Source organism: Sphaeramia orbicularis, chromosome 10, assembly GCF_902148855.1.
Source record: "Sphaeramia orbicularis chromosome 10, fSphaOr1.1, whole genome shotgun sequence".
NCBI lineage: Eukaryota > Metazoa > Chordata > Actinopteri > Kurtiformes > Apogonidae > Sphaeramia > Sphaeramia orbicularis.
This window is the reverse complement of record NC_043966.1, coordinates 5,108,171-5,122,558: the sequence shown is the minus strand read 5'-3', so window position 1 is coordinate 5,122,558 and position 14,388 is coordinate 5,108,171. Positions and strand designations below refer to the sequence as shown.

Below are 14,388 nucleotides of genomic sequence, written 5' to 3'. Positions count from 1 at the left end.
CAACCGTAGATCCCTGTGGAATCAGAGGTAACGTCAGATCAATGAAAAGAAGAAGGATGTAGTTAAAGACCAGCGGGGGGTTTGGAGAAGGGCTTTAATGAGTCCGACTGTGACGTGGACATGAGGAGGTTAGATGTTTAGATAGAAGGAGTAAATGAAACCTGGAGACGTGACTGTGGACTGGATGAGGTTATTACTGGGTTTGGTCTGTGGTTCCTGTGGGATCAATGAACCCTTTGATGATTTCACAGGCAAATATAGAGAAGGGGGGGGGGGGGTGCACTGCCAAGTCCAAGGTCATGGTCCTCAGTCAGAAGAGGATGGAGCACCCTCTGGGGGTCGGAGAAGAGTGGAGGAGTGGATGTATCTGGAGGTCTAGAGCCAAAAGGGAAAGCTGTCGATGTATAGGTCGATCTACGTTCCTGCCCTCACCTACAGATGGAAGGAAAGAACTGGACTGGATTTAATCAAACTGGAACCGGGCTACACAGAACTGGACTGGACTTCATAAAACTTGAACCGGACTGGATTTAATCAAACTGGAACCAGACTGAACGGAACTGGATTGGATTTAATCAAACTGGACTGGACTGAACTGAATTAAGTCTACCTTTGCAGATCGTACCTGGTTATCGTCAGTCGCTGATTCCTGGATCCAATCTCTGCCGCTAAATCTGGGACTCCCATGTCTTTATGAATGAACTGTGTCTAAAGTGAAGGAGCGATGCTTCGTACAGAAATACCAATACTGTCCCGTAGTTCTTTGGATGTGAACAGTACTCGTACGCTCTACAGAAGTGCTTGTGAACCCTGAAGTGTTTATACAGCGGAGAACAAATACAAAATGGAATCAGAGGAGCTCAGAATCCCCAGTAGGGTTTAGAATTATCCTCCTGTATAGAAGCAGAGGATTGTGGGTGTTAGAGGGAAGCCATCTCCTCCCAGTCAGTCCAGTGTGTGTTCATTGTCATTCCTTCCACACACTGTTCTTCACATGAAGCACAGGCTCTATCCACAGCAGAACCACAGGGCTCGTACGCCGCACCGTCTTCATTTCTTTTATTAGCTGTGATTGGAGCCTAAAGAGAATTATGCAGATGACATTAGCCACGCTCGGCAGGTTTCTGCACATGCATGTTTATAAGCTAATAAAAGGGAATACATGCATGTGCGGGCCACTTGAAGTCTGCAGGTCATTTGTGAGGCAGGCCGTGGTTTCATGTGTGGCGTTCATCACAAGTGTTGAAGAAGGTGTTGATCCAAGAACAGACCTGCTTCCTGCGGGATTGTACCGACACATCTGTGATGCACAAGAACGCCGTAGTTTCAGAATCAGAATACCAGATGAGATGGAATCAATGCACGGCCCGCGTCTGCGTGGAGGAAATCTGCCTCCGAGACGTTCGCCTTTGAATCCACAACACACGTGGGTTCTCCGCAGCCCACGGGGACGCACTTCAGTCTTTGTTGCACTCGCTGCTTTGTTTTAGCGAAGCGCGTTGGGCTGTTTTAGCGTTCGCTGGAAGGTTATCTAAGTGTACATGGAACCAGGGGATTCAAAGGTACAAAGACAAAGTCACAGCAGGTCCATCACCCCTCAGCTGCTTTTTAATCTTCTACAACAAAAAACAGTAAAAATTCATGAGAAACATAAACCGAAAGCCCAACCACACCATCCAGTGAAGCTGCCGCCGGTGCTTAGAGTAAGAGTTAAGGGTTTTCTTTAAAGAGCAGCGTCATCTGCCTGGAGAAAGCTCATCTGAAAGTGTTTCCTGTCCCAAAACAACCACATATTCCTGTGAATCTGTCATGAAACTTTAATGTCTCCTTGTTCTGCATGAAAAGGAATTGGACCAGAAGTAGGGGAGTGTATTGGCAAGAATCTGGCGATCAATACAAATCCCAGTACTAGGATCATGATACGATATATCATGATACTCTTAAAAAAAGGCAATTTTTTCCTGGAAGAATTGAATTACACCAGAAATATGCACAAATACTAAAGACATTTTTATTTGATCAGAACAGGATCTAACGCTATATCACCAAATGTTCCTGTGTTAAAACTTAAATGATGTTTTACAAACATTACAGTTTAAGATCCTCTTCAAATGTTCATATTCTATTAGTTCAGAACTAACATCAGAACATTATTTTAGTTCAATCCTAACAAAGGAACTAACATAATTTAATAAGAGTGGTACATAATAAGTAAAATATAAACAAAAAAGAAAAACAAAAAAAAACAAAAATAAAACTCCACAGTATCTGCATTTGAATAAATACCTAAAAATATTGATACAGTACTTTTTAATATTGATACAGTATTGTGAAATTAAATATTGCAATATATTGCAGATCTGATATTTTCTTACACCCCTAAACAGAAGCTCCTCATGGCGTTAAATATTAGTTTCTGTGGTGTTTGTTAACGTCGGAGGGCCCCGTACCATGAAAATGTCAAGTGTTGAAATGTGTAGACTGCTGTGTTTCAGTTCCATCTACAGGTGGAGTAAACGTTCTGTGCTTTAACTGCGACAACTGCCTAATCAACTTTGATGTTGTTGCGGCTCCAACACGTTGAGGTTTTAGGCTGATATTTGTTTCCCTTTGAGCTTGAACACACTGATAAGAGTTAAAAGACACAACGGTTTAAAGAAAACTCCGCTCCGCTGCGATTCCGGCACCGTTGTAAAGGTCAGTTCATTTCAATGGCGACAGATTCCTTTTGAAGTGAACACTCTATTCTAATTTAGCTTAGATGGGCTGAGAGGGGCGGAGCTCAGTGCTGGTGTGGATCACAGAACCAGTGAGTGGCAGCGCTGCACATCAGACATGACACACACTGGTACAAAGAGCACACACTTCCACAAGCGCAACACAGGCTTCCAAAGCAAAGTGGGAAAGAGTAGACTTTTATTTGAGTCATTTACATGGTTAGAGGTGTGGAGGACAAAGGAAACAGAGGCAAGGAGATGAAAGAAATGAAATGAAAGAAATGAAATGAAGAAAGTGGGAAGTTGAAGCGGAGCTGTGAGAATAAAACACAGACCTGCATCAACAGATAAAGAAGTGAATATATCTCTTAAATATATTTGGGGGGGGGGGGGTTTCTCCTCATAGTTCCATCCAGAGGACCAACATGCTGTTTCTGCTCTTCCATCTTTATGGGTTGGTTCCAAGGGAGTAGGTTTGATTTTGACATTGGTGGGGAGACAAAAGTGCTCTAAGGCAGCACTCCAGAAAGTTGATATTTTTTTTGCATTTGCAATCATAATTTCACGATCGTGTCGAACTGATCAAACAAGCAAACAATCATAGTCAGAAAAAAATTCAGTAATTGACATTTTTATAATGCATGTCTGAATATCTAAAGACAATACAAGAATTTAATGCATTCTGCAATGTTGTTCTCATGACAAACATATCCATTGTTATTGAACCTCACCTGTGAATTTACAGCTTCTCCTCCTCTACCTCCTCCCTCCTCTCTACTGTTTGTCACCTGACAAAAATATGTTGATGCATGACATATGAACAGATTAGGGGTACAGTGATCATAGAGTTTGACAGTTTTTGCCTGAACAAAAAAGACTTTTAATTTCAGTTATTACATGTAATTCATTTCCCACAAATATGGATAAAATCACATCTAGAATCAAATTTACAATCTGAGGTTTTATTGTATTTTCCCCACAAATGTTCTTTGTGTGTTTTTAAACAGTTGCTCTTCCAAAGAAATGCCTGAAAAATAATAAGTAAAGTAACTGTTAAAAAGTGTATCCGTATGGCATAAAATACTGTCTTTTATTCAATATCTGTGTTGAGCCTCTGCAGTTCTATACCCTTGAACTAACTTACACTTTGACTCCTAAAGAAGTCTTATGACCAGTTTTCTCTTCTTTGACATCCTTTACATCCTAATTACCGAGCACACACGCACAGGTACGCGCACGCAAACAAACACATGTACAAATGTACATGTAAATGACACCACTGATATTCAAATCTGTCTAGCTGATGTGACCCAGACAGAACAAATACTAACATATTGAAAACTTAGGTCAGCGGTCCACCTAGCAGGTTCCTTTTACAAGTAGATGGAGTAACAGCAGGAACAGCCAATCACATGTACAGTAGTGAAACCAAAGAGCCAATCAGAGAGGGACATTTGCGTTAGAGGCAGGACTTCTAGCAGAGACTGACCGTTAACCCTTTGTGTGCCATAATCATTGACTAAATACTACGGACAGTGGTTGTATTGATAGGGACTAAACAGTAGTGGCAGGATATTGGTAGGGACGGGTCCCTAGCATCCCTACGCAATTCTGCGTTCCTGGTTGGTTCTGCTGGTTCTGCTCTTCCATCTGCGGTGGTCACTTCTGTTTTCTCTCTGGTTCTCGTGGTGATCTGGTCTCTGCTGTTCCTTGGTTCCGGTCCCTTCCGTCCCTCCGCTGTTGTCTCAGTCACTTTGCCACGGGCTGGAGTCGACCTGTTGATGGGAACGTGACAGGACGTGAGGCTGTGGTGTGCGCCTCCTTTTCTTGGTCTTTGTTCTGCGTTTGGTTCTGGAGCGTGGCAGTCCAGAGGTGGTGAACCACTGGGGACCGCTGCAACGCTGTCATATCTGGACCCTTTCAGAACCATGACGTGTGCACACCTTCACCCTTTGCTCTGATGGACGATATCATCCTCGGTGGTTTGGCCTTTGCTTCCTGCATCTGTTTGGACTCTTCTAATTATCCTGTGACTGTAGAAGACAGCCTTCCAAATATCAGATGATGTGATGAACCTAGTGTTGGTCTGCACAAACACAACAGTAAACTCCCTGGAGGTCAGAGCTGTACACATGGAGACCTGCACCTGTGGTCCATGGGTCGACCTTCAGCATTTCTTTCAGCTCAGTCACGTGTTACAGCTGTTTTAAACGGTACACAGTAACCTCCACCAGTGTTTGTGCTGGTAGGTTCTGCCCTGGTGCACCTGCACAACCTACAACTGAGACCAAACACCTGTCCTACACATGATCCTGTGCATCTGAAAGACTACAGTGGCACAGTTTAAGGTTTTACAACATGGACCACTGGTGTCGGTGGTGTCAGCTGACCATGTGTTCATGTGCGGTAACGCTAACTGTACTGGGACAAACTGACCCATATGTGTTGGAGGAGACGTTCACAGTCATTCCTACCCCCCCCCCCCCCCCTCATGTCCTGCCAGTTGAATCGAATTGTTTCAACACTTGGTCAGTTTCCACATCTGTATGCAGACACATCACTAGGACTGAAAAACATCTAAGCTTTTTAAAAAAAAACAAACAAAAAAACAGTTCATAAGACGGGGGGGGGGGTTCTCTGTAAGTATTGTGACACACCTTATCTATCGCTATCTATTTCTCTCTCTCTCCTCTCTCTCCCTCCCTCTGCCCCTCTCTCTTTCTCTCTCTCTCTCTCTCTCTGTCATTTAGTGGATCATGACTCTTTAATTCAAACTGTTTCTGTTTCACTGTACTTATTTCCTTGTGTGTTTTAATGGAAGAAAGTATGAGCATATAGAAGTATCAACAGTCCTGTACTGTCATGTTCACCTTTGAATCTGTAAAAGACATAAATAAATAAATCCTGGTATAAACCAAACACATTCAGTTTACTGTCACGTATGAGGAACACGGACAGAGACTCTGTTTCTGATATAATAACCATCAACTTTAATCTGAGCTTTAATGAACATCTGCATTAGGGCTGCACGATTCTGGCAAAAATGTGAATCACGATTCTTTTGCATAGAATTGAAATCACAATTCTCTGGCGCGATTTTTTTCACAAAATGTTTATTGCACCGCAATAATGGGTTCTTTTACCTCTGATTCGCATCTTTCATATCACTCTGCAGTAATCCAGTCACTTATGCAGTGTTTGCTGTGGAATTGATCTGTTGGTGTGGCTGTGTGGAATGGGTGTGTGTGTGTGTGTGCACACGTGCACGGTTCGGCGGGGGGTTGCAAGCGCATGCATTTTGGCCGGTTATGCGTGCGTTGGTTTCCGTCCAACTTATACAATGGGGGTACAGGGTGGTGCGGTCCATACCCCCTGCAGAAGTGAAAGTGAAACTTTCTGTTCTTTTCTCTTTTCCCTCCCCTCCTGTCCTGGCCTATTATGTATTATACATATGTATGATATATGACGGTGATGGTTTTTTTGTCTGAAGTGTTTGGTGTGGTGCATGGATAAACCCTACCAGCGGTAATGCTGCACTTATAGTCCTGGTTGCTAAGCGATGTCAGCTGATCTGTGAAAGTTTGCAGCGCAAAGAAACTTCCCAGCCAGCACAATGGAATATTTTTATTACATAATTTTTAGAGAGGGTGAGACTTTTGATTCTTGATTAAAGGCTGAGTTATCCTCACCGGCAAAGAAAAGAAAAGGAGAACAAGAAGAACAGCAGCAGAAGTCAGAGAAGTGAAAATGAAAACACAGTTGGATCTGGATGACAGAAAAGACCGACATTAGATTAACACAGATGCATGTGAACCTTAACTGGGCACGAGTTCAGGTGGGTGACTCACCACTACCACTGGGGTTTTCATCCATTTCACTCTCTTTACCGCAGACGTCCCTCCGCTGTAACTCACTCTTTCTTCACTCAACTGCAGCTGACAGCAGCAGGTCATGTGTTGGAAAGACGCTTTCCCATTGGTTGAGGGAAGAGGTGGCGGTGGTTCTGCGTTTGTGGGCATTTGTTCGTAATGCAGCCGTGAAATAAAATGCTTAAAAATCGTCCGTGTTTGGAAATGAGATTGCATACATGTGTGAATCGAGATCGCAATCTTTTAACTATTAATTGTGCAGCCCTTATCTACATGATCAGAGAATTGAATAAATATAGAAAATACAGGACTTACACTGAAACATACAACACACAGAGAATAATATGGCAACAAAAGGTGATATGATAGATTAGATAGAGAGAAAAATGACTGAACTGATACTTAAGTAGACCTGGGTCTGTATGGGTTAAACTGGAAGTGACCATATTTGGACCAAAGGGGTGGAGCTGCAGGAATATGCTCATCTGTAAGGGCTCATTGGTGGCCTTATGCTAAATGTTAGCGCACTGACTGAGTGACAGTAAAGAATACTGACCTTATGTTTTTACCGATGGCATGTGCACACATTCACCTTCTGCTCTGGTGGACGTTTGAATTATCATGTGACTGTAGAAGACAGCGGTACAAATATCAGGAGATGATGTGATAGACCTAGTGTTGGTCTGCAGATCTGCTCAGGTCCATGTGTTGACCTTCAGCATTTTCTTCAGCTCAGTCACGTGTTCATCCATGTAAAATAAACACATGCCTGATAGGAACCACAGATAGTTGAAAAGAGCCTCAGACCTTCACGTCTGGATCTTCTGTCTGACCGGCCTGTGTTTGAGGACACGCCTCCACCTAGACCCTGGCCTTTATTCCAGATCAGGTTTTCTGGTTTTCATTCCTTTATCTCTGTGGAAAACCCTGGAGCCGGTCCCGGTCCAGTCCAGGTCCCGTCCGCGTCCTGCTGCCAGCTCATCCAGCAGGACTTGAGCCAGACCAGGTGAGTATCGGTCCAAAGTCAACTGGACACCAGAGGATTAAAGTGTGCTTAATATACTCACCTGGACACCACAGGGGTAAAGTACATTTAATATATTCACCTGGACACCGGAGGATTAACTTTATCTTTGTCATATTTGTTTTTTTTTTAGTTTAACTCTGTTGAGTGTTATTTCTGACATTCTTCCTCCTTCTCTTCCTCAGTAATCTGCTGTAAACTCTTCCATCTCATCCTAGAACATGATTGTTTTGTTCTCTGTTGCTGCTCACTGCTGTGCGAATTATGTTAAACGCCTAGTTTTCAAAGGTATTGATATGAATTTATTCATGGAAGTCAGCTGTAAATGAATATTGAACACTGGTGGTTCTTATATTTTATATAGCAGCTCCACCGTTTCAGTCCAGTCGTGGTGTTGAAACGGTGGCGTTTGGAGCGGAAGGTAAAGGGGGCGTTTGGAGCGGAAGGTGAACGGGGCGTTTTTTTCGTTCCACCTTAAGGCGTGGCGTGGTTCTCCCTCTCAGGTTCTCATTATTCTTCACAGACTCCGTTCAAGGCTGAATCCATCTGATTTCAGACGAGCGCTCAGAGGAACTGTCCACTTAGTCTTTATCTCCACCCTTTATCCCCAACCCTGGGATAATGGACGCTGTCTTTTCTTAGTGGACGTTTAATTTGAGTACTCTGTTGTCCATGGAGGGAGAAACCAGACTGAAGTGTTTCAGACGTTCTCCCACTAGAGCACACATGTGTTCCACACATAAACAGGAGTGTTCTCCATAAGAACACTGCTCTACCAGTAAAACCCAAACCATCCACAGTAACAGAACAGAATGTGTCCCTAAATGTGTCTGTCTAAAACATGCCCATTAATGATTGGACAGTTGAAGTCCAAAGGACAACACTGTTCAGTCCAATCCTTTCCAGGCTGATTATCCTAGAACATGTTCTGATCTACTGCAGACACAGACCAGTGGATGTGTGGAACAAACACCTGTAGAACATCAGATCAACATGCATCTGGTCCACACTTTGACCATTACAGTGTGTGTGTGTTAGTGTGTGTGTTTGTTAGTGTGTTTGTGTGTGTTTGTGTTAGTGTGTGTGTTTGTGCTAGTGTTTGTGTTAGTGTGTGTTTGTGTTAGTGTGTGTGTTTGTTAGTGTGTTTGTGTGTGTGTGTCTGTGTGTGTGTGTGTTTGTGTTAGTGTGTGTGTTTGTGTTAGTGTGTGTTTGTTAGTGTGTTTGTGTGTGTGTGTGTGTGTGTTGTGTTAGTGTGTGTGTGTGTGTGTTTGTGTTAGTGTGTGTGTTTGTGTGTGTGTGTGTGTTTGTGTTAGTGTGTGTGTTTGTGTTAGTGTGTGTTTGTTAGTGTGTTTGTGTTTGTGTGTGTGTGTGTTTGTGTTAGTGTGTGTGTGTGTGTGTGTTTGTGTTAGTGTGTGTGTGTGTGTGTGTTTGTGTTAGTGTGTGTGTGTGTGTGTGTGTTTGTGTGTGTGTGTGTGTGTTTGTGTTAGTGTGTGTGTGTTTGTGTGTGTGTGTGTGTTTGTGTGTCAGTGTCAGTGCTCAGCCCATCAGTCTGTGTTCATAGTAGTACTGACCGTCTGCCTCTTCTTCCTCCAGGACACAGACTTTAACTGACAGTTGAATTCCAACAGAAGTCTGAGTTTAATTAGAGAATGTGGAGACGAGCTCTTCCTCCAACTGACTTTATAATTACAGTTCAGACACACGTGCACCTGCAGCACACAATGAAACCAATCACAACACAGAACCAAGACCAGAACCAGAACACAGAACCAAGACCAGAACCAGAACCCTTTACGAACCCCAGGGTTCCACCTACAGCCTCTGAACATCCACCTGCAGCTACGTCTCCATGGAAACCAACCATCACTGTCAACCACATTTAGGTTTCTCCTTCCTCTTCCTCCTCCCCTTCCTCCTCCTCCTCCTGTTCCTCCTCCTCTTCTTCCTCCTCTTCTTCCTTCTCCTCTTCCTTCTCTTCTTCTTCCTTCTCCTGTTCCTCCTCCTCTTCTTCCTCCTCCTCTTCTTCCTTCTCCTCCTCCTCCTCTTCCTTCTCCTCTTCCTCTTCTTCCTCCTCCTCCTCTTCCTCCTCCTCTTCTTCCTCTTCTTCTTCCTTCTCCTCCTCTTCCTCCTCCTCTTCCTCTTCTTCCTCCTCCTCCTCTTCTTCTTCCTTCTCCTCCTCTTCCTCCTCCTCTTCTTCTTCCTTCTCCTCCTCTTCCTCCTCCTCTTCCTCTTCTTCCTCCTCCTCCTCTTCTTCTTCCTTCTCCTCCTCTTCCTCCTCCTCTTCTTCCTCCTCCTCCTCCTGTTCCTCCTCCTCCTCTTTTTCCTCCTCTTTTTCCTCCTCCCCTTCCTCTTCTTCTTCTTCCTCCTCCTCCTACTGCTCCTGTTCCTCCTCTTCTTCCTCCTCTTCCTCCTCCTCTTCTTCCTCCTTCTGTTCCTCCTCCTCTTCCTCTTCTTCTTCTTACTCCTCCTCCTACTGCTCCTATTCCTCCTCCTCCTCCTTTTGCCCTTCATGGTGGTTCTCTTTGGTTCTGTCAGGTTTCTTCTACTGGAGTCCATGATGATGTCATTTCAGTCCGCTTTGTCACATGACCTCTCGTCCTTGCTGCCGCCCTGTTGTCAGTTAATTGGTCAGACTTTATGAACATGCAGCAGTGAGTGACTGATGTCGGTTGAAAGCGTCTTTCATCAGTGGTACCGGCCACTCTCCGTTCAGACGGACACTTGACCTCCGCTGTGTCCTTTCAGGTGCGGTCATGTGTGTAACTTCTGCTCAGGTGCACACGTTCACGCCCCTCTGTTGTTATCTCCTGCTTTGTCCGAATGCGTTTCCCCGCGGCTGTTTATGGATGTTACCATGGCAACCAGCATCCCCGGCGACCATCTCCGCGGTCCTGTCGACATGTGAAAAACAATCCCAGGACCACGGCTTTATTTTCTCCCAGCAGGCGTCTGTGATTTATTTCCCAGTGCGTGGTCTCCTTCCCCCACCTCATCCATCTCCTCCCTCCGCCGCCGTCTCCCACGGCGACGCCTCCATTTTCCGCCCCTCATCCGGATCCGTTATGCCACAGTGCCCTGATGTGTCTGACCACGGAGAGGGTTCTTATCTGAGAACACCCAGAACCAGAACAGACCCAGTGTCCTCATCCTCATCTTCATCATATGGTTTCATGATGCGTTTACTGTCACATAATAAAGCAGGTGTTTTCTGTTCTGATGAGAACTTGTTCCGTCTGGATCCATGGAGTTCTGAACTGAAACGGTTCCTTTAAGTCGACAGGTTCTGGTCCTAGAGGATGTTGGGTTCTTCAGGCCTTAAACTGACTCTGTTCTGTAGATCAGACTCATGTTAGTTCAGGTCCAGTTCAGACCTAGATGATCTAAAGTGGATCAGAACCAGCAAAATAAACCCAGTGAAAACAGTCCAGTTACATCATGAAAACCTGACCTTTAAACACGTGACTGTACATCTGTTTGGACCAGGAGGGTTCTGGACTTAGACCATGAGGGTTCTGGACTTAGACCAGGAGGGTTCTGGACTTAGACCATGAGGGTTCTGGACTTAGACCAGGAGGGTTCTGGACTTAGACCATGAAGGTTCTGGACTTAGACCAGGAGGGTTCTGGACTTAGACCATGAGGGTTCTGGACTTAGACCATGAGGGTTCTGGACTCAGACCTTGAGGGTTCTGGACTTAGACCATGAGGGTTCTGGAATTAAACCATCAGGGTTCTGGACTTAGACCATGCAGGTTCTGGACTTAGACCCGCTTCTAGACCCTGGGTTACACTTGCTTTTAGACCTGGCGTACATAGACCTGCTTTAGACCATGTTTTAGACCCTGTTTTAGACCTGCTTCCAGCCCGGGTTTTAGACCCAGTTGTACACCTGCTTTAGACCTGGTTTTAAATCCGGTTTTGGACCTGCTTTAGACCTGGTGTACATAGACCTGGTTTTAGACCTAGTTTTGGGGATATCTATCTATCTATCTAATCTATCTAATCTGTCTATATTCATTTAGTTATTTATTACTGTAATATTTATTTCTACCAGTACTTTCTAATATGTAATGACATGTTTTTTCACTACTGTTATTATTGTTTTACATTATTATTATTATTTATTGTTTTAATATTTCTTCTCTGTTTACATTAGTTGTGCTGATACTGGAACCTTAATGTCCTGAAGGATCAATACAGTTTCATCTGATCAAATATTGAAAATCAGAGACAAGTGTGTGTGTGTGTGTGTGTGTGTGTGTGTCCTGAAACACTGGTTTAACCCTGTTGATTCTTATTATAATTATTGTTATTGTTGTTGTTATTGTTATTATTGTTGTTGTTTATTCTGGTTGTGGTTCTGATCTGGGTCTTGTCCCTCGTGTGCAGGCGCTCTTGCCATCCTCATCCCAGAGTTGGACCTGGTCATCTCATTGGTCGGCTCCGTCAGCAGCAGCTTCCTGGCGCTCATCTTCCCGCCCATCCTGCAGATCGTGGCGTTCCACAACGAAGGCCTGTCACCGTTGGTTACGGCCAAGAATGTCCTGATCAGCCTGGTGGGTCTGATCGGGTTCCTGACCGGGACGTACATCGCCGTCGAGCAGATCATCGCCCGCAACGGACTCAAACACGAGGACACGCTGTCCACGTCATTCATGGTGCAGTGAGGAGGAGGGGGCGGAGTCCCGGTGGAGGGGGCGGGACCCGGGAGGCCACCGCGCACATTCTGTATGTTTTAACTGCTGTTGGACGAAAGAACGCGAAGGCGGTTCAGCGGGTCTGAGGAACCGAGGTACAGAAAAACGAAAGGAACCGATGAACGGGATGGATTTAAGACGATAGAAGACGATTTAAGATGAGAAAGACGATTAAAGACAAAATAGACGATTTAAGCAGAAAAAGCTGATTCCACTAATCAGATGAAGCAGATGATTAAAGACACCAGTTTGAAATAAGAGTGAATGTCCGGCGTCGGCGTAAACCACCAGATCTGTGTTTAGTGACCTTTGACCTTTGACCCAGAAGGAGACGACAGGACGATGAAACTGAGGAAAAAGACGATTCAAAGCACAGACGTCATTCAAACCTGGAAACGGTTTGAACTGAACTGGTTTTCATCTGTTTTTGACATAAATAATCAGATGGTTTTTGTTTCGAGTCGATGTTTATTAAACGTCCTGTTGTTTAATGTGATCGAAGTCAAGCTCAAACCTGTTTGATCCTGAATCCAGTTCAGTCCAGTTTAAGTGACTGAAGGTGGAACCAGTATGAAAACATCAGCTTTAAAATCCACCTTCAACCAGTGGGTTTTACAGATTTAATGAACAAATAAAACTCCTTTGGAGCATTTTGGTCATTTTGGTTTGTTTTGGTCCATATTTTCATTTATTTTTGTTTGTTTTCATCCATATTTTTGTTCATTTTTGTTTGTTTTCATCCATATTTTTGTTTATTTTTGTTTTTTGTTCATATTTTAATTCATTTTTGTTTGTTTTCGTCCATTTCGTTGCTGATCGTCTTCGTTAAACCTGTTTTTAAAGACTTCGTCGTTTTTTTTCTTCTACTCCATCGGTTCCTTCTTTCTCGTCTTTAATCTCCAGATAAACTGTGATGCGTTCATGGACCCGTCATATTTGTCTGTTTTTGCGAAACCTTGGACTCTGCTGAACTCGTTCCTTCGTGGTTTTGTGGTTTTTCTCGTTTGTTTCGTGTTTGGACTCGTACGGCGCTCGGTGTCGTGTTTCATTCCGACCTTTGACCTTTGACCTTGGTGGGGGTGCTGTGGTTCTTCAGGTAGGACTCGAACACACCTGGTTTCCATCCACGTTCATGGTGTCGTGTGTTTGTGTTTTTTCTACCTCACAGACGCTGAAATCACCTTTAACCCTCGGAATCTCTGAACAAATCTAGAACTTTTTTTTTTACTTTGATTTTTGCCTTATGAAGTGAAACGGTGCAATATTTAGACCGGACACGTTAAAGCTTCACTTTAAGACTCGGTAAAACAATCATGAACAAAACTCACCCGTTTACAAAATGGACGTTAAAGTCATTTAGTTCAGGTTCTACATTCAGACCCGTAGGACCTATAGTGGATCAGAACCAGTAGAAAAAGAACAGAACAAAGTAGAAATGATGACTAACACAAACTATTACATGATGAAAATGATTCCATCTAAAAACTATCCTTTGAAAATGTGGATTACATGAACAAATTGAAACTTAATTAGAAAAATCTGTGTAATTTTAACAATATTCACAATAACTTTAATAATATTTTTGTACATTTATCTGTTCACATGTTCATTCTAACGTATAAACACATGTAATAACAGGCAGAACCTTTGGTCCAATTACACTGATTCTATTCAAACGTGTCAGATTGGTTCAGATTATTCAGGTTTTTTCATGTAATTTAACTTTTTTACATTAAAACAAATAGAAATGTTTGTATTTGTCATTATTTCTAGTTTATTCTGTTCTTATTCTACTGGTTCTGATCCACTTTAGATCATACAGGTCTGAATGTAGAACCTGAACTAAACTGATTTGAACATCATTTATCGTTAATAACTTCAGTGTAATTTTTTCCAGTTCACATTTTCATCCCTCGGACCGGATCGGACCGGTTTGGGCCCGTGGGCCGTATGTTGGACAGCCCTGGTTTGGATCGTGTCAGACTGAGACGTTTCCATCGATGTAACTTTTCTGTCTTATTTTGACCCGATTCCTTTTGTAAGTGTTTTTATGTTTAATGTATTTACTAAATTAAAGGTTGG

General features: G+C 43.5%; 1 protein-coding gene across 1 annotated transcript in view; it reads left to right on the top strand.

Annotated features, from left to right (window-relative positions):
- The window catches only part of slc36a1 (solute carrier family 36 member 1), a 43,118-nt gene extending 29,477 nt beyond the window's left edge, over positions 1–13,641 (top strand). Inside the window, exon 12 of the mRNA XM_030145413.1 lies at positions 11,999–13,641. Coding sequence (XP_030001273.1) covers positions 11,999–12,276 — 278 coding nt within the window. The 3' untranslated portion in view covers positions 12,277–13,641. The remainder of the gene's footprint in view (positions 1–11,998) is intronic.
- The last annotated feature ends 747 nt before the right edge of the window (positions 13,642–14,388 follow it).